This window comes from Esox lucius, chromosome 22 (genome assembly GCF_011004845.1).
Source record: "Esox lucius isolate fEsoLuc1 chromosome 22, fEsoLuc1.pri, whole genome shotgun sequence".
Taxonomy (NCBI): Eukaryota; Metazoa; Chordata; class Actinopteri; order Esociformes; family Esocidae; genus Esox; species Esox lucius.
This window is the reverse complement of record NC_047590.1, coordinates 7,068,782-7,091,900: the sequence shown is the minus strand read 5'-3', so window position 1 is coordinate 7,091,900 and position 23,119 is coordinate 7,068,782. Positions and strand designations below refer to the sequence as shown.

At 44.1% G+C, this 23,119-nt stretch overlaps 2 protein-coding genes across 4 annotated transcripts; one reads left to right on the top strand and one right to left on the bottom strand.

The window, feature by feature from the left end:
• Positions 1 to 1,155: 1,155 nt before the first annotated feature.
• Positions 1,156 to 4,092, bottom strand: sumo1 (small ubiquitin like modifier 1). 2 transcript variants are annotated; one of them, XM_010886538.4, is made up of 5 exons: positions 3,879 to 4,092; positions 3,373 to 3,447; positions 2,720 to 2,797; positions 2,511 to 2,582; positions 1,156 to 2,248 (listed from the first exon to the last, which is right to left on the bottom strand). In XM_010886538.4, exons 1-5 carry the CDS (start codon positions 3,888 to 3,890, stop codon positions 2,180 to 2,182), a joined length of 306 nt encoding a protein of 101 aa, XP_010884840.1. In that variant the 5' UTR covers positions 3,891 to 4,092; the 3' UTR covers positions 1,156 to 2,179. The 2 variants fall into 2 exon arrangements, with proteins under 2 accessions (XP_010884840.1, XP_010884839.1); XM_010886537.4 differs by lacking the exon at positions 3,879 to 4,092 and adding an exon at positions 3,541 to 3,735.
• Positions 4,093 to 5,621: 1,529 nt separating this feature from the next.
• map3k2 (mitogen-activated protein kinase kinase kinase 2) lies at positions 5,622 to 13,898 on the top strand. Of its 2 annotated transcripts, none has more exons than XM_010886536.5 (15): positions 5,622 to 5,976; positions 6,602 to 6,674; positions 7,787 to 7,905; positions 8,055 to 8,195; positions 8,332 to 8,445; positions 8,974 to 9,052; positions 9,322 to 9,452; positions 10,100 to 10,179; positions 10,288 to 10,448; positions 10,602 to 10,820; positions 10,932 to 11,080; positions 11,191 to 11,322; positions 11,653 to 11,782; positions 12,011 to 12,188; positions 12,594 to 13,898. In XM_010886536.5, the coding sequence occupies exons 2-15, from the start codon at positions 6,620 to 6,622 to the stop codon at positions 12,811 to 12,813; spliced, it is 1,908 nt and encodes a 635-aa protein (XP_010884838.1). In that variant the 5' UTR covers positions 5,622 to 5,976; positions 6,602 to 6,619; the 3' UTR covers positions 12,814 to 13,898. The 2 variants fall into 2 exon arrangements, with proteins under 2 accessions (XP_010884838.1, XP_010884837.1); XM_010886535.5 differs by having other exon boundaries at positions 8,974 to 9,070.
• Positions 13,899 to 23,119: the final 9,221 nt, after the last annotated feature.

The window sequence follows — 23,119 nt, the reverse complement described above, 5'->3', positions numbered from 1 at the left end:
CTTAACCCTGAGCCTGGACCCTGGAGACCAGTGTGCGCACACACACACACACACACACTGTTTACTGACCTGACCCTGAGCCCCCCCCCCCCATATGCTTTCTGTCCCTCTATGTCTGTCCTCTCCGCTTTCCCTCTTTAATTCTCTCTTCTTGCAGTATCTGCTCTGTTTTCCTTGTCCTGTCACTGGTCAATGAATCTATATTCCCTACCTCCTCCTGCACTCCTCTTTTCCCACTCCCTCTTTCTCCTCCTCCCTTCAACCTCCACACCTTACTCCCTTCCCTGGGCCTCCCCTGAAATCAGACCCTTTTCAAATAAATATTCCCTATGCGCAGCGATGAACGCTACAGGAACCTCCATCCATGCAGTTCTGTGCTTGCATTTTCTCCTTCAGATGCGCAATATGTAAAATGTCTAATTAAAAACTGCATTGCAGGAGTGAAGGTGATATACATTGACCGTCATTCATGTGCTTTGTTTATGCACGGCTGCCCAACTCTATTCCTGAAGATCTACTGCCTTGCAGGTTTTCACTCCAACCCCATTTGTGACTAACCTGATTAAGCTTTTCATTCAGCTAATTATTAGAATCAGATGTGCTACATCAGAGTTGGAGAGAAAACCTGCAGGATAGTAGATCTCCAGGAATAGGGCTGGGCAGCCCTGGTTTATCACAACAGTTTTTTTAATGCTATACAATTAGGCTGTTCCATTGTCCAAGACCTTGAATGGAAGATATGCAGCATAGTCGATCCCCTTTGTGTTTGACAAAGTACATCCAGGCCCTCAGTTCCTGGAGGGTAAAAACATGTGTTTTTTGTTTCTACCTGGTAGTTAATTGCACTCACCTGGTGTCCCAGGTCTGAACCAGTGCCTAATTAGGACAGGATGAAAAACAGAGGTTTTGGACCTCCAGGGCCAGAGTTGAATAGCACTGCTGTACATGGTCAAAGCTGTTTTCATAATGTATTGTGGAATGTGAGATGTCAAATGAATGTGTGCGCTCGCTCAGTCACTCCTTGTCATAAACACCCCAAGAGTGCCCTCTGTTGGAAGCCAATCTGCAGTTCAGCTTAACAACAGTCCCCTTTGTCTGATCTGTCATGGCATATACACACCCGCATCCAGGCTGGAAAGCATCATCACAGTCCAGTTTGTATTGAAACTTTTATTAAAAAGAAGAGAAAATAGCATCCTATAGCTTCAAACCACCCGGATCAATGTCTCCATTAATAGGAGCCATCTGTTGCATTGACATCAATACTATGTTTGTGGACACTGTCGTGGTGCGAAACAGCGAGACTTCCTATCTCGGCATAGAGACACACAAACACTAAACACGCATTTAAATCCAAGAAGAAGCCAGAGATAGCACAGAGTAAAGCTGTAATGTATAACTGGCATGACCTGAATAAATTGAGTATTATAATTCAAATACAGAACTAAAAACAACAATTTAGAACATAGATAGTAAAGAAACCATACACAAAATTGGATACAAAATGTACACGTTAATCACATTCAGCGATATTATTTAAAAAAAAACATTTCATTTTTAAATATTATTAGACCAGATCCATCAACAATAAGATTGTACAACTTCTTAAAACAATGGTTTAGCATTTAGAGATAGTATATTCCAACCTTGAGTATGAAAGAGATATATCTAGCAGAGTCTGAGAATGTGACGGACATTCATTAGGGGAAGTTGAACACATCTGATTTACAGAGAAGCAAATATGTCATAGATTCTGAAAAACCCCGGTACAGTGAAGAGGCATTGGGGTGAAAATGACAAATTTTTTTATCAGACAAAACATCTCTGTGGTACAAAAAAGAAAATCTGTAGACAATCAGTGACATATGACTGATATACAGCCCACATCAGGCAGCGTTGAGAACAGCCCCCGAATCTGTCATCTCTCAAGATGGAACATTTGACTATGGCACTATTCACACTACAATGTTAACCTGCATTGCAAATGAGGGAGAGTAGACTATTGTGTGATGATAAGCTATATATTTTTTTCTCTTTAAAAATCTATCCCTTTTCCTATTGTATTTGCCCAAACACATGGAAGCCCCAATACAGTTTGCATGATCCAGATGGTTTGAAACACAAAAGCAAAATACATTTAAAAAAAATAATAATAAAAAATGAGAAAAATATAGCAAGTCTAATCATTCCAATGCCCACCAGTCTGTTCCTGATAAACCTCGATGACATCCTCATCTTCCATTCCAAGCTAGGGAGGGAGACGGAGAACAAAGAAAGTAAGACAAGGTTGTGAGGAAAAAAGATATCTGCGAGCATGTTAAAGGCTCACAGAAAACACACTTAACTTATACATTCAAATAGGCAATTTAAATTAATAGACAGGAGACACATTTACGACAGTGCTTGAATTGCCTGGGGGGCTGTCGCCTCATGTTTGGTATGGCAAGACTAAGCATGGTTTTGCTGGAGAAGCAGACTGGTGCCGAAGGAAGTGGAATGGGTTGGGATACCTCTTTCGGGGTTTGGTTGTCTGAGATTCTCTGTCCTTCGAAGAGAAACCGTAGAGAGTTCATGGGTACACCCTTCAGTAAGGAAACACATGGCTGCGTCAGATAACGGGAGCACAACATGAACCATAAACCCAAACTCGGTCAAAACCTGACAGTGCGGGGGGAATGGCTTGGCTTAAAAACAGATACTTGGTAAAATACCACTATACCTGTCTTTGGCTGTAAGATTCCTTTAGCTTCTTTAGATGTGTCGTCATCTTCACTTTGAAATGAATTTCACTGTTGTCCTGAAAGGGAAATGTAATTTGGTCTATATATATTACGGCTTAAACGACACAGTGTGGCTTCAGCAAACTTTCAGCCAATAGTTGTGAAAGTAATAACTTGCCGGTTGCTTTTGATTACCATTCCAAACATGTCGAAGGTGTATTATACCCAAGTGTGATTTTTTTTTGTGCCTATCCCACTCTCTCTGAGACAGACACAGTGGATCAGCCATTATTCACGGCAAAGCTGCTGCCACAATGATGCCCACGAACCCTTGTCATTTTTGTGCTCCCACCTATTCTGTACATGTTAGGACCTGCCTAAAATTGGTTAAGAATGTAATTTGAAACAAACCACAAACATTTTGTGTTCTTGAAATCCCTGAGTGGACCTTTAACTGGTGAAACTCAGTCTTGTGTGTTACTGGTACTGCACTACAAAGCCAGATGAAACCCAAGAGAATCTCCATTGAAAATGCTTTTTTTTTTACTCAGGACATGGCTTTCTTGCTGTCCTTTCTGACTTGCACATATAAGGAAAAAAAACACTGACTGTAATAGCTTACAGGCGTCAATATTTCTGCATAATCTCTTACCTGGCCAATAACCTTCAGTTTAATATACTCTCCATCCTTCTTCTCTCCCCCCTCTCCGCTTGAAGGTTTTGTCTCCTGGAATATAAAGAGAGAGTAATGCTTATATAAAAATGTTGACTCCGGAAGAAATGTGTCCCATTGGCAGGTGCTGTACATACTAAACCTTACGTTAAAACAACACATGTAGCCATCCTACTGGACTTTCAACCTGTATCCTTTCCAAACTGCCACAAAAGAATAAGTTGAATCAATACGTGGTGCACCGAATGGAGAACTATGTTATAGATACTTTTTTTAAAATTTTGCGAAAGTAAGACCTAATACTAGAACGTTTGTGCACTGTGGCACTTGTTTAGATATGCTGTATCTAACTAGCATAGCTTGTAGCAAACACTGTTCAATCTTGGCCCACATTATAGCGGATAGCATGCTAGCTAGCATAGCAGAACCCGTCTCTTCAATCGATTTATAAACCAGCAAGAGGTCAGTTAAAGAGTGCCACTTACCGTGTCTGACATGGTATTGTTCTGAATATGATGTTTATTTTATTCCACAAAACGTCTAGTTGAAAATGTAAACTACCTGATCCCTGCTGTTTTGAGAAGCAGGCACCATGAATAAATTGACCAGGAAGTGAAAAGCTGTTTTTTCAAAGTAAGAGTATTTGAACTTTTGTAAAAATAAAACACTGCATTAACGCATTACTAGCATATCCCTGGATACATTCATATTTATCTGTGTATATTTACCTCACTGCTTAATTATTAACCGGATGGTTTGAATTCTGAATTCCAATTGGCTGATAGCCATGGTATATGAGACCGCACACCACCGGTATGACATCACAACTTTTTACTGCTCTAATTGCGTTGGTAACCAGTGTGGTAAAAAGCTCTTAGTCATGGTATATTGCCAATGTACCACACCCCTATATGCGTTATTGCTTACATATACCACTATCAGCATTCAAGATCGAATCCAACTCATTTATAATTTAGCAATAAGGAATGAGGGCCTGTGATACATTTCCAATACACCACAGCTTAGAGCTGTTCTATACAAAATACATTGCAGGGTGCTTGGACATAGCCACTTAGCCATTGTCTAGCCATTGGCAATATATCACAATCTCCCGAGATGCCTTACTGCAATTATAAACAGGTTACCAACACAAATTAGTGCTGTGATGTTCAGACCTGTGGTATACAATCGCTTATATCACGGCTATCAGCCAATCAGCATTCAGTATTCAAATAACCCGGTTTATAATGTTTTGTATACCGCACCTTTATCACAGTAATGATCTTTGCCATGACTACACCTACACAAATCCAAGATGGAGGGATGACTGGCTTCCAAATGTTATATCTAAATTTTTACTTCTAACATACATGCTGACGCGTTTTAGCTTGACAACACTTCAGCTGTCCTGCAATGGAGCATGGGTAGAATTGTCACCTGCTTTTCATTATACATTTGTTTAAAAAATAAATATCTCTCTCTCTATGTGTGTATATATATATATATATATATATATATATATATAGGTCTATTAGGACCAAAACCTCTCGCCACAAGAACAGTTTCTTTCCTATAGCAGTAGGCCTCATGAACATGCGTCCAGAACCACAGTGACTATATCCGGCTCCCCATATACACACACAACCCTCAACTGGACAAATCTATAACCATTCCCCACATGAACACACAACCCTCTACTGGACAAATCTATTACCCCTCCCCACATACACACATTTCCCTCAACTGGACAAATCTATAACCATTCCCCACATGAACAAACAACCCTCAACTGGACAAATCTATAACCATTCCCCACATGAACACACAACCCTCTACTGGACAAATCTATTACCCCTCCCCACATACACACATTTCCCTCAACTGGACAAAATCACTTTTATGTATATATGTATATAATTTCTTAATGCACGGTCTACTCTTTTTATGCGCAGTCCATTGTTTTTATTTGTTTTTATTTCCCTTATTCATTTTGTATAAATTGTTGCACAAACGGCCAGAACAAATTCCTTGTTTGTTGTGAATTTTGGCAATAAAACTCGAAATAAAAAAAGTTGAAATAAAAAAGGAATAACGTGTACTGTCTGTGATGAATTTAGTGTATACATTTTTATCGTCAAATCGAACGAGCACATATTGTGATGACGAGACCGTGAGCGCACGCACATTTCTGACATCACCAAATTTGTGTTGTGGTTGGACTCTTCCAACTGGGTTTGCTGGGGGAAGATTGCATTGCATTGCATCTAAGCTGTGTTGGAGGAATCGTTTTCATGTTGCTAGCTATCTTTAAAAAAACAAACAGAAGTGTGGATTACGTTTTCGTCAAGGGATAGATTTTGGAAAGCTTATTTTCATTTGGTCACGTCAGTATTGTATATTTTCACGTCGAGTAACATATTGCACAAGCGTCTGTTCTCTTGGCCTGGCACTTGGGGCCTTGGACTCAAGTAAAGTTCGAAGCGGACACAAAACTTCTGCTTTCTGAAAGACAGTTATCCGCGGGGCCGGGGCTCTTGTCGCTGGCCCTGTGGATGAGGAAGTGAACATACAGAATCCACCCAGGTAACTAAGATACCTTATATTTATGGTTTACCATTGCAATTTGTGGTTGACGAATTGCTCTACGTGATGTTTGTGGCTCACGTCACGTAGTTAATGTGCTAGCTAGTTAGCAAACAAGCGAATAGAGGAAATTGTTAGCTAACTAAATTTCGCTAGCTAGCGCGACAACTTTTCTGATTTCCATCAGATGTTCGCTATACTCGGTAGTTATCGCTGTTGGTTTACACGTTTTTGTGTGTGTCATTGTTAATCATTCTTATCTGATAGCTTGCTAACACAACATAAGCCCACAACAGTGTACTGCAAATGTGTTAGCCAGCTACCTAACATGTTAGCTACTTAGCTAGCTGTCATCGTCTGTAATGTGGCTGTAACCTGCACTAGCAGACTCGTTAGCCGAAAGTGCAAGCTGAGTGATGATTTGGAGCACAGTGTCAGATATCTAATCACATCTTGAATATATTCGAATGTAAAAACTACGTTACATATGCCTACATTTCTAGCTTATTTGAATGACATCCGCACTGTGTACAATATCTAACTAGCTATGTAGTCTGAACCTTGATCTGGTTGTTAGTAAGTCAATGACACATTGTTTGGTGTTTGAAATACTCTGATTTTATAGGAGAAAGGAACCCTTTTGATGGGAGAATCCTCTACCCTGAACTCCTGGGTGAATCGACGCGTCAAGATGATGAGTACGTGATACATTTCTCCCCTACACATAGAGTAGGAGTATTTGCAATGTGAACTGAATTACGATGATGGCGTTTACTTTTTAGTCATCTGGCTGACACTTATACTGAGTGATATGCAGTTGGCACAGGTAGATTGAAAACCAGACTGGCTACTGTGTTTTAGATTCAACAGTGAGTGGCAGTGGACCAGATGTTTGCCTGAAATAGGACAAGCACTTCACGGTGCATTAACCCGCAGAAGCATGTCACTTAGATATTTGCAGAGAACTAGAGGGTGTCGTCTAGGTTGACACCAGGGTTATTTGCACTCCAGGTGGGTCACACTGTGGATTTCTCAATTGAGATGGAGATTGCCATGGCGTGGAATGGCCTTAACCTGGAAGGAAATGTATCTCTGGCTTTTAAAGGTTGAGCTTGAGAGAGAGAGCGCGATCTGAAAAGTAGTTGTGTCATTGTCATAACAGAGGTACAGAAGACCATGGGAGGATATGACAGAGTTAGGTGATTTTTGTAGAGGGAAAATTAGAAGGCCGAGAACCAAGCCCTGCACACTAGTACCCAGAGAACCGCTGAGAGAGACCGCTTGGACAGCTTGAGGAGCTCTGTGACAGAGGAGCGCATTCTCAGATGAGTGACCTGTCTTTAAGCCTAACTGCTTTAGATCAAGCTAATTGTTCAGATGGGGAACGAGACAGTCGGTCAGGTACGGCCCACCTAAGTGGTTTGGAAAGCGAGGAGACTGGATATGCCAGCCTGTGGTTTTCAAGTTGGATTATGGTTCTTGAAAAGTGGAGTGACTCTGTTCTTCTTGAAGTCTGAGGGGATCCAGCCAGCCAGGGATGTGTTGAAAGAAGGAAGTGAGAAATTGGAAAAGGGGATGTGGTTGAGTGTGCTATTTGTCATGCGGCAAGACATTTACAATTTGCAAGATATCTTCTGGAGATAAGGGATGGGGGGTGTCCAGAACCTAGGTTTATTCCTGTGTGTGCGTGGCACTAGTGGACTCCATTGACTGAGCAAAGGGGGTGACTGTCACTTTTTTTGGGAAACTGGCTGGCATTAGTGCGAGTTTCCTGTTCTGTTGCTAAGCTTTCCCCCCATGCCCTCGACAGATGAACAGGAGGCGCTGAACTCCATCATGCAGGACCTGGCCGAACTGCACCGCTCCAGCCGCCCAGCCATGACCCTAGCTGACCTGGGCAAACCCAAGCCTTCCTCACCCAAAAATCAGGTCTGACCTCTTGTGACACTCTGTCACGCTACTTTGTGCTGTTGACGACAGTGTAATGAGCTCGCTTGGTAGGAAAAAACAAGCCCCTTCTATATTTCAAACTACTTCTTGAAGCTGGCCCTCATGGACCCTGGTGTGTGTTCACACAGAATGATGTGCGAGTGAAGTTTGAGTTCAAGGGCGAGAAGAGGATCTTGCAGTTCTCACGGCCGGTCAGCCTGGATGACCTGGGGAACAAGGCCAAGGTGGCCTTTGGTCAAGCCTTGGACCTGCATTACACCAACAACGAGGTACTTGCCTTAGGTTAAAGTCATCGTCCCGTTTCGGGGTCTCTCTCCGGCCTTCATAACGACCAAAAGCTATCCACCTGAAATGTGTCGCAGAAGCCCCGAGACCAATGTCCTCAACGTTCCTCCCCTTTCCCAGATGGTGATTCCCCTGACCACTCAGGATGACCTGGACAAGGCCGTGGAGCTACTGGATCGCAGCGTCCACATGAAGAGTCTGAAGATCCTCCTGACCCGCCGGGCCTCCTCTCAGGTTAGTCCCGGGACCAGGCGGTTCAGTCCCGTTAGGTGCCCATTGAGCCTGTAGATGTTAATGGAACTCAACCCAAACAACGGAAATGTCATGAAAACAACTGGAGGGAAAATATGGTGAATTTAGCCATTTGATCCTGAGCTAAATGGCCTACATTTTGGCTTTTCATTTGCATATGTATTTTACACACTCCGGGTGTAAAGATTGACGTACAATGTTTATATCGAGGTCCACCACATTGTATGGACATGTCATTGTTCTCAAATCCGCATACCATTTTGTATTTTCAGTTTGTCCCCAAAAGTCATACCACAGTTTTATTAAATTCCTCTAAGATATATTGTCATTCTTTTTAAGCTGTATTGGACAGGAAGGGTAAAATCTAGTTTTTCTGGAAGTGCAGACCCATGGAGCATCCTGGGCCTCCCACCTTGGAAGTTTGATTAAAGACCGTTGTTTGCTGTCTGTCTTATTTGGCAAAGAGACTTGGTGCAGAACGCACATTGTACCTTTCATTTCTACTCTCAGAACTCCACCTCAGGCATGGATCTACTGCCTCCACTTGAAGACCTGGACAATACACGCTTCAGGGCAACAGACAAGAGAAGTATGCTTGCTTTGATCGGTGGGTTCTGTACACTTACGGGGTTTCACTGAGTGTTTGTCTACGCTATTTGGTTGTCTGTCTAGTAAATAACATTTGCCCATTTGGTTCGTTATCCAAACTACTTTGCTCTGTGGCATTGCAAACCTTCAAATGGCCATGTCTTGAGTTTAAGCATCCACATAAAAAAAAAATCTAATTGAATATCTCATTTAAACACCAGATGTTTAGAAGTACGTCTTTGCCTGGAAGTATGTTTGTCCTTCCTCCAGGGTTTAACTCCGGGGACCGCAGTTCTCCTCCACCGGGTTACATTCCTGACGCCCTCCAGCAGGTAGCGCGGAACGGCTCCTTCACCAGCATCAACAGTGAGGGAGAGTTCATTCCAGAAAGCATGGACCAGGTAACCTCCCCAGGGGAGTTGGACCCATTCACTGTGAATATTGCCGTTCCGGGCATTCGCTATTTTACATGAGTCAACTGGGTGGGTATTCTGTGAAGGCTGGGAATGATTAGCCAATGAACAGGGGAGGGTGGGGTGATGTTTGTATTTCATGAAATTGTCTAATGTCGTGGCTGGACTTGGTGCAAACGGAGGGTTTAATTGGTGGCACTAATGCAATGAAATGTGCAGTAATCTCACATCCTGGTAAACACATTTTTATCCAACCTGCACTGTGAACAGAGTCCATATATTTTTGTGAATTGAAATAATTATTACTAATTTAAAATGTAAAACATAAATATCTAATTAAACAGTCAGGCCTAGTGATTTTATACAAAATGAGTGCCATTCTCATCCTTGCAACTTTTGCTATGGCCATTTAGTTCTATTTAAATGAAATATTGTGGTACATTCACTTAAAATGCAAGGTCAGGAATACATTTGGATTTTCTGTGGTTTTTCACTGCCCCCTGGTGGTCCATTTTGGTTCTTCAGAAGAACTGTGTGAACACTTCCATTAAGTGATTCAGCGCGCGTTCAAGATGCCGATCACAACGGCAAAGAGCAGCTGACCATTTACCATCGCTCTGCTGTCTGCCTTCTAGATGCTGGACCCTCTATCCATGAGCAGCCCAGAGAATTCGGCGTCGGGGAGCTGTCCTTCGCTGGACAGCCCACTCGATAGGTGAGTCACAGACATCCGGCTCCAGGCAGTGCAACGCCCATCTGCTGCTCGTCGTGGAAAGCTCTGACGCGTTCACACCTCCTAAAGTATGCAATGTGCCCCCTGCAGCGAAAACTATCCCAAGTCACGTATGCCCCGAGCGCAGAGTTACCCCGACAACCACCAAGACTTCCCGGAGTACGATGTTCCAGTGTTCGAGAAGTCGGGGAAAGGGGGTACCTATCCGCGCCGGTTCCACATCTCCTTTGGCCTTCAGGACTACACGGATGGTGAGGGACAGGCGGCCCGTTTTCCTGTTTGCCCCGGAAAACGTCCGCTTCATCCGGGATTAGTCACAGAGCTTTTGGTTTAGAGTTTCACAGGAGTTGGAGAACCGCTGGCCTTTCATCGTCGCTCTCTCTTCGACCTCCCCGTTCCCGTAGGCCGGAAGACGTTCCCTCGGGCACGGCGAACCCAGGTCCACGGTTTTCGCTCCCCGGTCAGCTTCAGCCCCACGGAACAGTCCCCCAGCACCAGCAGCGGCAGCAGCATCTTCACCCCTGACCTGGAAGAGCATGGAGTTCGAAGGCGCAGGGGCAGCGACATAGAGCCCACCCCCGCGCCCACCCTGTCTGTCATGGACATCAGCCCGCCCAGCCGCTGTGAGTAGGGTGGGGGTGGGTGGGGGGTGGAGAAGGCTGGTTGAGAGAGAGACGAATGGATGGTTGGAGCGAAGGATGTTGACGTTGATCTGTCCCCGTGTTCGGTTCCAGCTCCACGGGCCCCGACCAACTGGCGCCTTGGTAAACTTCTGGGTCAGGGTGCGTTTGGCCGGGTCTTCCTCTGCTACGACGCAGACACGGGCAGAGAGCTGGCGGTTAAACAGGTCCATTTTGACCCGGAGAGTCCGGAGACCAGCAAGGTGAGTGGAAAATGAGCTTTGTTGGGCCAGGGGGCAGACGGGGGGGGTGTTGACCCGTTGATTCACGGGGTCCGTTACGACCTGTAACCTGAACCGTCGGGTCCCTACAGGAGGTAAGCGCCCTGGAGTGTGAGATCCAGCTACTGAAGAACTTGTGCCATGAACGGATCGTCCAGTACTATGGCTGTCTACGAGACACCAACGAGAGAACACTGTCCATCTTCATGGAGTATATGCCAGGGGTGGGTCTGGTTTTTGGCTTGTCTTACTATACTGCAGTTGACAAAAATCCTTATAGAAACCCATTTCGACAATGTGAGGACGTTGTGGTGAAGGGAAAACCGTTTGTTTTCATGTAATCTCTTATTTTGTGATGTTTTTCTGTGGACCTCAAAAGCGTATTCCCCCCCCCCCCAATGTGTGACGTGTCTCTGTTCGTGTGGAAACGTAGGCCACCTTCCAGGCTGTGTTCAACGCAGTCTTGAGTCACGGATGATGAACACGAAGCCACGGCAGTTATGACGACACGGACGGTGCTTTTTCTTGCTCATGTTGGCCGTCTGTGTCCCCAGGGCTCCATCAAAGACCAGCTGAAGTCCTACGGGGCCTTGACAGAAAACGTGACACGGCGATACACCCGGCAGATCCTGGAGGGCGTGTCCTACCTACACAGCAACATGATCGTCCACAGAGACATCAAAGGTAGAGGGGGACGTGGTCGGAAGCAAGAGGAATGGGGGAGGTTTGGACGTGGGGGGGGTGATGGGGGACGTGGGGGGGAGGTGTGGACAGACCCCCGTAGTGAGTGATGGGTGGAGCCGGAGGAATGGGAGGGAGTGGGAAAGTAAGTTAGGAATGTATGTGTTTATTGAGGAGTCTGTTCAGACCAGCCCTGATTGAATCAAAATGATCAACTTGCTCTTTCTCCAGGGGCCAATATCCTGCGGGACTCTGTGGGCAATGTGAAGCTGGGGGACTTTGGGGCGAGTCGTCGGCTGCAGACCATCTGTCTGTCGGGAACAGGGATCAAGTCAGTGACGGGCACGCCCTATTGGATGAGTCCTGAGGTGATCAGTGGCGAGGGCTATGGCCGGAAGGCTGATATCTGGTAAGCCTGGTCTGGATAAGTGTCCTACTCTCCGTCTCTTTCTGTTTAAGAGATTTCTTCCAGATTATTTCCCGTGAGGCTTCTTGTCAGGTAAGGGAATCTGGGTTCAACTGTACAAGATCAACACCAGTGGGATTCTAATGTCCCATAACTCTCTGCGCCACTATTCAACAAGGGATCAACCAGCTTTTGGTGTGACTGGGAGTTTGGTGTTGAATCTGAAGTTGTCTTAACCTTGTCTTGGTGAACCCAGGAGGGGATCAGGAAAGTAGGCTGTTGGTCGATGTTGGTCAGATGTTAATCAGACACGTGGTATGTGGGGTGTCAGCAGGTGACAGTCATCAGAAGGACGAGAGCAGTTGTGTAGATTTACCATAATGTGAATGGTGGTGATCTTTTCTTCAGGAGCGTTGGTTGCACGGTGGTGGAGATGCTGACCCAGCGCCCCCCCTGGGCCGAGTTCGAGGCCATGGCGGCCATCTTTAAGATCGCCACCCAGCCCACCAACCCTTCGCTGCCCGGCCACGTCTCCGATCACAGCCGTGACTTCCTCAAGCGCATCTTCGTGGAGTCCAAGCAGAGGCCCTCAGCCGACGACCTTCTGAGGCACATCTTTGTTCATTAGCCTCTACCGCCTGAACTTTGACCCCCCCCCCCCCCGAACTGCCAGTGATGGCCTTTGATAACTCTCTGTCCCCACCTTGGGCTCCACCCTCCAAGCTCCAGAAGGAAAGCCCCCATTGGACCAGAGGACTAGGTGAGAGGGTGTCTGTCTCGTGATAGGCTGAAGGAAAGGTTGCTTGAGGTGGGGACTCTCTCTGTTTTTGGAGACGAACACAGGGGAATTAATGAACTTTGTTTGGAGAAAGAAAGTTGCACCTTAATTTCACAAATAGGGTACGTTGCCCGACCAAAACGTAAAAAAAATGACCTTTTTGGAAATGTTTTTATTGTTTTTATGATGACGAATATCTTCTGCTATCGATTGTGGATTGGGACTCACTGTGCAGACTGAGTCTGTGATGATCTGAACCTTGGTGTAGATTTGAGGTGATGATGATGATGATGATCTGGGCCAAGTTCAGGTCAGGCCAACGTCGTGGAACAATGCAGGTAGAAATGGCACCGACAGAGGTGAAACGGTAGCATAGGGCTTGTTTACATTACGCTACATTTCCTGAGACCTGTCGTAGGCTCAACACTAGTTTCTGTTGTGTACGCCTGCAGATATCGGTAGCTTGAGATGCCACCTTCCGAGGTCGCATGCCCCGAGTTTTGCAAGTGTGAAGACAATTGTATGGAACTGTATACATTTTCTGTGCAGTTTGTTCGATTTAAAAAATAATAATAATAATTCCCCCCACGATTGATGCCCACAACCCTGCGTGTTATGTCTCAGCCATGGCGGCGTAAATTCAAACCCTTATGGAAATGATTATGCAATCCGTGATAAGTTTGTCTAGCGTTTTGTCCCTCCCTCGTAATGTAAACAAGACCTTATTCTACATGTCCAAGGCATGTTTGTTCTATGTGCTGCATCTCATCTGCATGGCGAACGGCGCCGTGTCCTGCCGGACTCAGTGCAGTCCCGACTCGACATAGAATGTACCGCTGAAACCCCCAGAGCACTGGCTACTGTTCTGAACACGCTGCTATAGGAACCCAAACCTGAACACAGGATGAGAATACTCCTGTCCATACCCCCCCCCCCCCCCCCACCCCCCCCCCCCCCCCCCCCCCCACCCCACCCCAAACACGCTTCTCTTTTCACACTTCTGCCTACGCTGCTTTGCCTGACAACTCGGTCTCATTTCCGCCGCTGCTCGTTTGCTGGCCACACACTTAAAGTCTCGGACTCCCCTGAAGTCCTCCGTGGTGACGTCTAATTGTCTCCTCCCCCACGAAACGAGCTGAATGAATGGATCAGATTAGCAAAACCAAGGGCACATTTTTAAAATGCTTCTTTTACCCACGAGGGGGTTCCCGGCCGTGGCCCGACACGCTGACTTCTGGGACCAATTAGAGGGTCTAGAATAGGGGTGTCAAACTCATTTTGGTGGGGTTGCATTCAGCCTTCAACTGGGTCCGGCCAGCTGCACTGAATTTCGCACCATCAAAAACAAAGAGGGAGAAAAGATTCCTCCGTTCACGGTTGTCGGAGATGTTACTTGACTGAGTGTCGTGACTGTGTCCAGCTCAATAACAAACTATTTATGTAGCTCCGTTATCATTGATACGTTTTGGGTATTTTTCTCTCAAACTCCCCATTGCCTCGATTGGTCCCCGCTTGGCCTGGAGGCTGTATGTTTGACACTGCTGGTCTAGATGGTCTGTTCCTGTTCTGCCCATCGTTTGGGAGGTAATTTCGTCCAGATTCATTAAAAAAACAGGCCCCCCTCTCGTTTGCACATCCACTGTCCATGTAGAACACATCCAGAATTTAATGCAGTTCTTTTTACTGAGGAAATTACTCTATACTGATGGGGGGGGGGGGGGCTTTGTTTCTAGGATCCCTTGCTTAAATGTATTCTGTCCTGCAGCAAGTGTCTGGCTGCCTGTCTGAGCGGCTGCCTGTCTGAGCGGCTGCCTGTCTGAGCGGCTGCCTGTCTGAGCGGCTGCTGATTTGTGATTCAGGCTGTGTGTTAGTACAGTTCTGCGGTCAAATCCCTGGTCCCTCTTCTTTGCCGTGTGCCTTTGTAGCAGTGTAGGAGCATGTATTTAGGTTGGAACCATTGTCTGTATGCGTAAGAACAGTACCAGTCATGTATGGTACAGACCTTTCCCAAATATTCTTTGTGTTTTTCAGCCAGAATCTTTCTGCTCTCTTTTTGATCTTCTGCCTTCTTCTCTCTGTATCGGTCTTGGCATTGGTCTCTGCACCGTCCGTCCGCCTCCCTGGGGGGGGAGGGGGGGGTGTCATAGATCGTTTACTGACCTTGGATCAGATACAATCCCAACGCCAAAGCAGAAACCCAGGGTGCTTATCATAATGGGTTTGGTGCCTCTGTCACAGCTTCAGCCCTTAATGAACGGATATACAGAGGTCTGTGCTTGACCACGTGCCACTATAAAGGCATTTTAAACTAGTCAAAGGTACAGCAAGGCCACAGTTGATTGGTCAAAAGGAACAGAACAGTGTTTGAACACAGGATGAGTGGAGAACCGTTAGCCAATGACGATGCTTGTTACTCAGTGTTGAAAGGCCTATCGTAAGTTATCAGGTACTACTTTGTGTCGAATCGCTCCCTCTCTCTCTCTCTCTCTCTCTCTCTCTCTCTCTCTCTCTCTCTGTTGGTTTTAAATCTTGACTAAGATACTGCTGTATTGAACAGTACTCAGCTAAGAGCTCTGCAGTTATGCTAATCTCAATACTCAACAGTACTTGTGAATACTTATACTCTGATACTCCAGTATTGGACATCATATGGTACTATTACGCCGTCTGGCCTACAAGGGTTAGGGAAAGGCATTGTGTTGTCGTAGTAGTGTGTGTTGTCTAACACTTTTCCTTTCACAAACACTCCATTTGCATGCACAGTCCACACACACACACACACACACACATGCAGTGTTAATCACTGGTAACAGTTTTCAGTGTATTTCAGTTAGGGATTGGCTTGAGGACTTGGTTCAAGGATTCTATTGGATGTCAGATAGTCTACTACCAGTACTATCTCAAGTGTGGAATTCCATCCATTTAGCTGGTACAATTTATAAGCACTTATATCAAACTCTAAAATGTGCATTTGTTTTGGAGAATTTAAAGTGAACATTAGAACAACCATTAACTGAATCAACCGGTAGCATTATTGTGTTCCTACACAAGAGTGCGCAATGATTTGCATAACTTTTATTTTCCTTGACGCCGATCCGTAGTTTCATGGCTGTACTCTGATGAGCCTTGACAGTTCCAACAGGCTTCATTGCCAACTGGTCTGTGTTGCCATGTTTACAGGCCACAGTCACAGATATATTTGACTTATATTTGCTATTCATATGAGGAAAAGTACTGTTGTACAATGTTGGAAATTGGTGGCCATCCCCTTGTTTGTCTTTTTTATATATATATATATTGTTTTTATGATGGAAGTGGCTGCAATTGTTTTGACTCCAGGGGGTGCTGTTGTCTCTGCCTGTTAGATGGACCAGAGTACAAGCAGTATAAATACACCCAAGCTCTTATGTGAGCAGTTCAGCAAACCTATTGATGTGCTAGCCTGTAAAAGTTCTGCATTGCTCATCTGTAGATACTAACTCCTCGAACATAGTATCAGAAAGTACCAAATCTCTCTCTATCGTTATGTCTCCCTCGCTTGCTCTTCTCTCCCTGTTATTGAGCACTTGTTGAGCTGAGGAAAAAGATTAGTCAGTGACTCTGTTATTTTGGCCTCAGTTAACTGGTAATCAGAGAGACAAAATAACAACTGTGCATGGTACAAACTCGCAACCTTTACTCTCCACCAAAGGGTTGCCGGTAAAAAAAAAGAATATGGAACTAAATTTCTATTGGCACTGGTATATTTTTATTTATTTATCCTATATTTAACTTTGTTTATAATTTTGTTTTTAGTGAGCCCTGGGATCAATTGTCAACAGAAATACCATGTGCACTATTTGAAACTGATACATGATGCATATTCTCTCAACGCTTGCTTCTTCAGTGTTTCTCATTGGATGATTGCCATCTACCTGATTTTTTGTTTTTTTTGTTTTAACAATTACCTATTTGCACATTTCTTGGGACTAGTCTGATATTTTTTTTGTTGATTTTTTATTTTTTTTTACACTGATTTTAATACATCTGCTTCTGTGTGCGTGTCATACGTGAATGGGCGGTGTGTCTCGAGAGTTGTTGTGTTGCGCAGGGATCTTCAGCTAGAATGTAATGTGGGAGCTTGTCCTTTTAGCTAGTTTAGCTTCACTTTCCCAACCACACAAAGCATGTTATTTAGTGGTCATAGTGAGAGGTAGGCAAGCCCTGAATACCCAACCTAGCTTTTAAAATATTGGAGGGTCTGTTGCAGCTGGCTGGCCGATGTGACCTCAGGGGATTTCTGACCAACCCAAGCGATACGTCCTCCGTTCCGAAATCAGGGTTGGGTTTACGGATATTATCGGGACAACTCATGTGCCGATTTGTATTTGTACTGCTATTCAATACCATTTCGATTTGATGTTCCGGACGTTACCCACCAAGTGTTTGCCTCTGGGGGACAAGAGGAGGCGTAGTGGACGACTTCTGATCAGTCACTGGAAGTGAAAGGACTGAACCAACTGGATCCCTATTCCAAAAGAAAGATACATTTTGAAAGAAGGAAAAGCACTTCGGTGCTTTTAGGTTACAGAAATAATGATATTGTGACGTGTTCGGAAAGAGAATACAAACCCTCTGTCAGCATTTCCCCCTTCAGTATTGGCTAGTTGGTCATCGCTTCTTAGGTTACAGTAGCCGTAAGCCAGCTGACACACACTTTCCATTTCCTTGTGTAGGTGTGAGCAGATTGGATGGGTGGGTTGGGAAGGCAGTTGAAGTTAAAGGCAGTGGACTGAAATACTGTAGGATGGGCCTCTCTGCATTCCAGTTCCCTGGGTATTACCAACAGGCTATGCCATTAGTCCAATACGCTCTTTTATAAGCTACTGATGCCACTCCAGGACGCAGAGAGCACTTCGGGTGTGTGTGTGTGAGAGACTGTGTGTGTGTGTGAGAGACTGTGTGTGTGTGTGAGAGATACTGTGTGTACTGCAATTTGTGCTCAAAGGACACTGCAGCGCCCAAAATGCTCTGCGCATTCGGACTGTACAAAAAAACAACAAAAAAAAAACATGTACAAATGTATACATTTGAAAAATGTACCCTTTTTAAAAAGAAAGATTACACTTATATCCCTTATGTTTGTTCTGTGTATTGTAAAATAAGCCATGTTTATAATTCTATTTGGTTTGTGACCAATAAGCCTGTTTATATCAGATATGTATATCAGTGGTACGCATAATTTTTTAATATATATTTTTTAGTTTTTTTTTTTTTTTTATTGGAGATTTTATGCATGGTTGGATCCTGAGAAAGAACCGCTGACAATTGGGAGGTCTGTTAGTTTTAGCCTGAGTGCCAGGCTGACCGTGCCAATTTGTTTGTGCTCTTTGTCTTTTCGAATGTTTGCATTGTCAAATGACACAATGGAGTAGACAAGCTGGGGGGCCAGACTAAGACACATCAACCTCCGGTAAAGGGAAGCTGGAGAGAAGACATCGGAATGGAAAAGGGTCGGGAGACTATTGTCAGTCAGTTGGCACTTTGATGTGTTTGTTATTATGATGACAACGAAATTAATAAAATATATTTATTTCACCTGTTTAAAATCGTTTGGTTCTTTTTTTTTTTCTTTCAGAGTTATATTTCCTTTACCAGTTTGTGTATTTGACAGTGATTAAATTACATTTTCCGAAGACTGATCTTAATTACAACCTAGAAGTTTGATCGCAAACCTGATAAAAACAACACAGGATCGGTATTTTTTCACTCATGAAGAATAATTACAGCCTCTGAAACGCCGACCTAGCAACATTAGTGCAGCCCATTAGCCTGGTTTTCATTCCTTATATAATTCACAACCTGTACCCAAAGATCTGGCTACGACAATGATTGCAATCAGTGCTTGACTTCCGGAATGGTCTGGAACGATGTTCTGGTGCTTTTAATTCTAGGCAGTGTTCCGGTTCTTTTTTTAGGCAAAAATAGAAACCTTATTGAAATAAGTCTTATTTATACATATATTTTGATGAACATAGTCTAGTGTGCGATTTGACAGTTCATGCGCTTATTCTGTGGCTTAAAAGTTTTCCAATGTGTTGCTTTATTTGAAACTTCCGTATGATTTATCATGATTTTCTTCCTTCCTAGTCTTTCCCCCCCAATCGCTACCGGTGTGTGTAAAATTGTGATTGGACACGTATATGAAGGTAAAACCGCGACATACGTTTTTTATTTGTAAAAAAGATTTGCAAACAAGGAATTACTTTTGTAATTGTAAAAACGTTTTGGTCAGAAAAAGCTTTGGCCTGCTAATTAGAGTGCTCATGGGTATCTCCGCTTGCAAATGTTGTGAAACGTGCTACGGCAGACTGATTTACAAATAAATAATTGTCACAGTTCTAGCGAAATTAGTGACAAAACTCTGGAACGCTCGTATTTTACGTTGGCAAGCGTTATTAATGAGTTGCATGATTCCAAATAAGTTTGCAAATCTTTATTTTACAAGTTTGTAAAACGTTTTTACTATTACAAAAGTAATTCCAAGTGTGCAATATTTTTACGCCACGTAGGAAGTTTGCTTTCTTGTCCGGAGTTGTTGGTCAAATGTGATGGCAGGTACAACAATTACACAATGAATGCACGAGGTGCAAGTTCCAATTAAATAACCTAGTCCCACTATCAGGCTACTTAGTAAAACAAAAGGTGGCTCAGGCATTACTAGCTACCCTTATAAGAAGCCAGATTCGTGCAAGCACAGGCAACAAGAGGCATACCTGGAATACTCGCAGGCTGCTGGTTTTGCAGAGCAGACCATAAACAGCACAAGTACTCAACTTCATCAACAGAGCAGAATAACAAAATAAACACTGGCGGCACGTTTATTTTCCATATCGGTAAATGTGGAACAACGCCGCTAAGACTCCAGTCTACACCCATCTGCACCTAATAAGTATGTCAAATTATGGGCTTTTCGCCAAAAAAAACTGCTCTATTTGAACGGTGAACGTCGGTCACCGAATTGCACTGGTGAAAGGAGACGTTCTTTGGTTTCCTAGGATTTATTGCTCAAACAATGATGTTCTGTTCACATGCTAGTCTTGGGATTGTACTATAAACGTACTTTTTTCACCGCTCCACACCGTGCCAAACAACTTTAACTTTTCGAACATTCTCAATAAAACCTTCATATCGATAAATCCCACGCTTTGCGTATACATTGCACGCGTGATTTACGGGCAGACTTGTGCTTACGCACTTGACAAACTAGGCCCCAGGAATATTCACTATTACTTGAAGCCCAGTGACATTTCTTGTGGAAGAGCGCCACTCGGTGCAACTACAACTCGGTGCTACTACATTTATAAATGATTAGCGGCTGACTGAAAGCCGAGAAAAGTCGGGTGGATTATTTTCCCAAGGTGGTGCGATAACTCCTCTAAATACACCTCAAAAGTTGATTGTTTAATGAATGATGAAATCTTTGTTCTATCTAGGATTAGCCACAAAGCTTAACCAAATTCTTTAATAGTTTATTTCCTTCTCTGTGTTTCAGTTGTTTTGTTTCGCCCTCACATGTTCACACAAGCAGCAAACCTCAGGTAGAACATATCGTTCTATGAAGAAGCAAGTACCCCTGACAGCGGTGTGCAATTCGGGGCGAAGATCAATGTGGGTGGAGTAAAACGTTTGCAGATTTACTTACCAAGAATATGTCTTAGTGGCCAAGATTTGAATGAAATCTGTTTCAAAACTATGGCAAGACTTTAAATTGTGTCCTAGCCCTGACTGACTGGCTGGATCAGGGGCCTGTTGTGGAGACTGACCGGCTGGATCAGGGGCCTGTTGTGGTGACTGACCTGCTGTATCGGGGCCTGGTGTGGAGACTGACCGGCTGCATCGAGGCCTGGTGTGGGGACTGACCGGCTGTATCAGGGCCTGGTGTGGGGACTGACCGGCTGTATCAGGGCCTGGTGTGGGAACTGACAGGCTGTATCAAGGCCTGGTGTGGTGACTGACCGGCTGTATCGAGGCCTGGTGTGGTGACTGACCGGCTGTATCGAGGCCTGGTGTGGGAACTGACAGGCTGTATCGGGGCCTGGTGTGGGGACTGGCCGGCTGTATCGAGGCCTGGTGTGGGAACTGACCGGCTGCATCGGGGCCTGGTGTGGGAACTGACAGGCTGTATCGGGGCCTGGTGTGGGGACTGACTGGCTGTATCAAGGCCTGGTGTGGGAACTGACCGGCTGCATCGGGGCCTGGTGTGGGAACTGACCGGCTGTATCGGGGCCTGGTGTGGGAACTGACCGGCTGCATCGGGGCCTGGTGTGGGAACTGACAGGCTGTATCGGGGCCTGGTGTGGGGACTGACAGGCTGTATCGGGGCCTGGTGTGGGGACTGACCGGCTGTATCGTGTTGGGGTGAAGTTTCAACCTCGAAGACATTAGACTGCTGAATGCCTGCTCTCTTCCACCAACTCTGTTTACCAACAAAACCACTTCGCTATTATTGTTTTTATTGGTATTATTATTCTATAGTTATATCTTTGCAGCTATTAGTTGCATATTTAACTTAGTCTTTCTTTTTAGCTCACCCTAAAGCAAAAATGCCATTGTTCAATTCGCCCTGTGTGCAAATTACTACTCAGACTTCAAACTTGGGGGGTGGTGGATCCTTTTGCAATCGAAGTACTGTATTTAACTTAGTTTGGTTGTTTGTAACAAGTATTGTTATTCATTGGTTTATATTCCAAAGCGTCCATTAAAGTGCACTCTGTGTTCAAGTCGTCTCGTCCTGTTCTTTTAGTTAGTTTCACCCCACAGCTCTTCCCCATCCATTTCTGTTATTCATTGTGTGCACAGGTGTCGGGACCACGAGCTACACCCGAGGTGAGAACGTAACAGTACTTCTAGTTCTAGTTTTCAGTTGTAACATGAGACTGTGGTTAGACCACCGAGTGATATGGATACGGCTGGTGACCCTAAACTCTCCTACCCTGTGTAAGCTATTGTAGGGGAGACCGGGGAAGGTTGTAACACGGGTTAGTTGTAACACTTCCAATTTCTCTAATCAGGAACAAGTTACAAATCATCTGATTCACTCTGCACATGCTCAATTTAATCATTATTTCATATGTGAAGAAGTAGCACCCTGTGGCAGACATAACCATTTTTAAAACGAAAAAACTAATTTTGAGGTAAGAAAGTATTTTTTTACCTCATACATTTTTGTGATAGTATAGCCAGCTATGTAATTAAATTCATCAAACTTAAATCATGTTTATTGTGTGTCTATCTAGATATCTTTCATTGAAGTTGTTAGTGATAATGTTTTTCCTGTTAGCTGTAAGGTAAGTGAGTTCATGACTATAGGAGTCTGGGTTAGTTGTAAAAACAAGGGTCTGGGTTAGTTATAACAACAATTAAAATGTTACGACCTACTATATGCCACATTTTTGTTGTAGGCCTATATATGTTTTCTTTGAATTTCATTATGCCTGGACTGACGGTTGCAAACAACCACAAACACACAAAATAATATTCAGTAATGCTCATTTTGTTCAAATGTATTATGTTCAAATGTCTCACTACTATGACTGACAGTAACTAACATACTTCATACACATACACACACACACGAATTAGGTTAAAAAGTAATTTAAGGTTTTAAATAAAAGCTTTCAATATAATTTGTCCTAATAATTTTTTTATATTGTTACAACTCACCCCAGGGTATATCATAATGTTACAACTGACCCAGGGTATGGGGTGAATTGCAACATTTCACTCCTTGTGTTTGAGACTAAACCACACATTATTTGATTGTGTTACAGATATAACAGCAATGTCATCTAATAGCAGACACATGTAACTAGTTTGTATACAATTTTGAATGCACTGGCTTAAAGAGCTTCAAGATACAGACAGAAATGTCCAACATGTTAAAACTATCCCTGGTCTCCCCTAATATAACATGGACAAACTAATAGTCTACTACAGTATATTGTCTATAGGGTCTCACGCTCAAACAGTAATCACTAACTAAATAAAAGAGGTAATTTAACGTGCAATGTTTCTCCTGTTGCATCTTCTCAGGCGAGGGTAATGATAAATCAAAGGTGTGTCGGTCATTCCCCCTCCGGATTTAAAGAAATTGAGGCGTGTCCAACTGAACCAC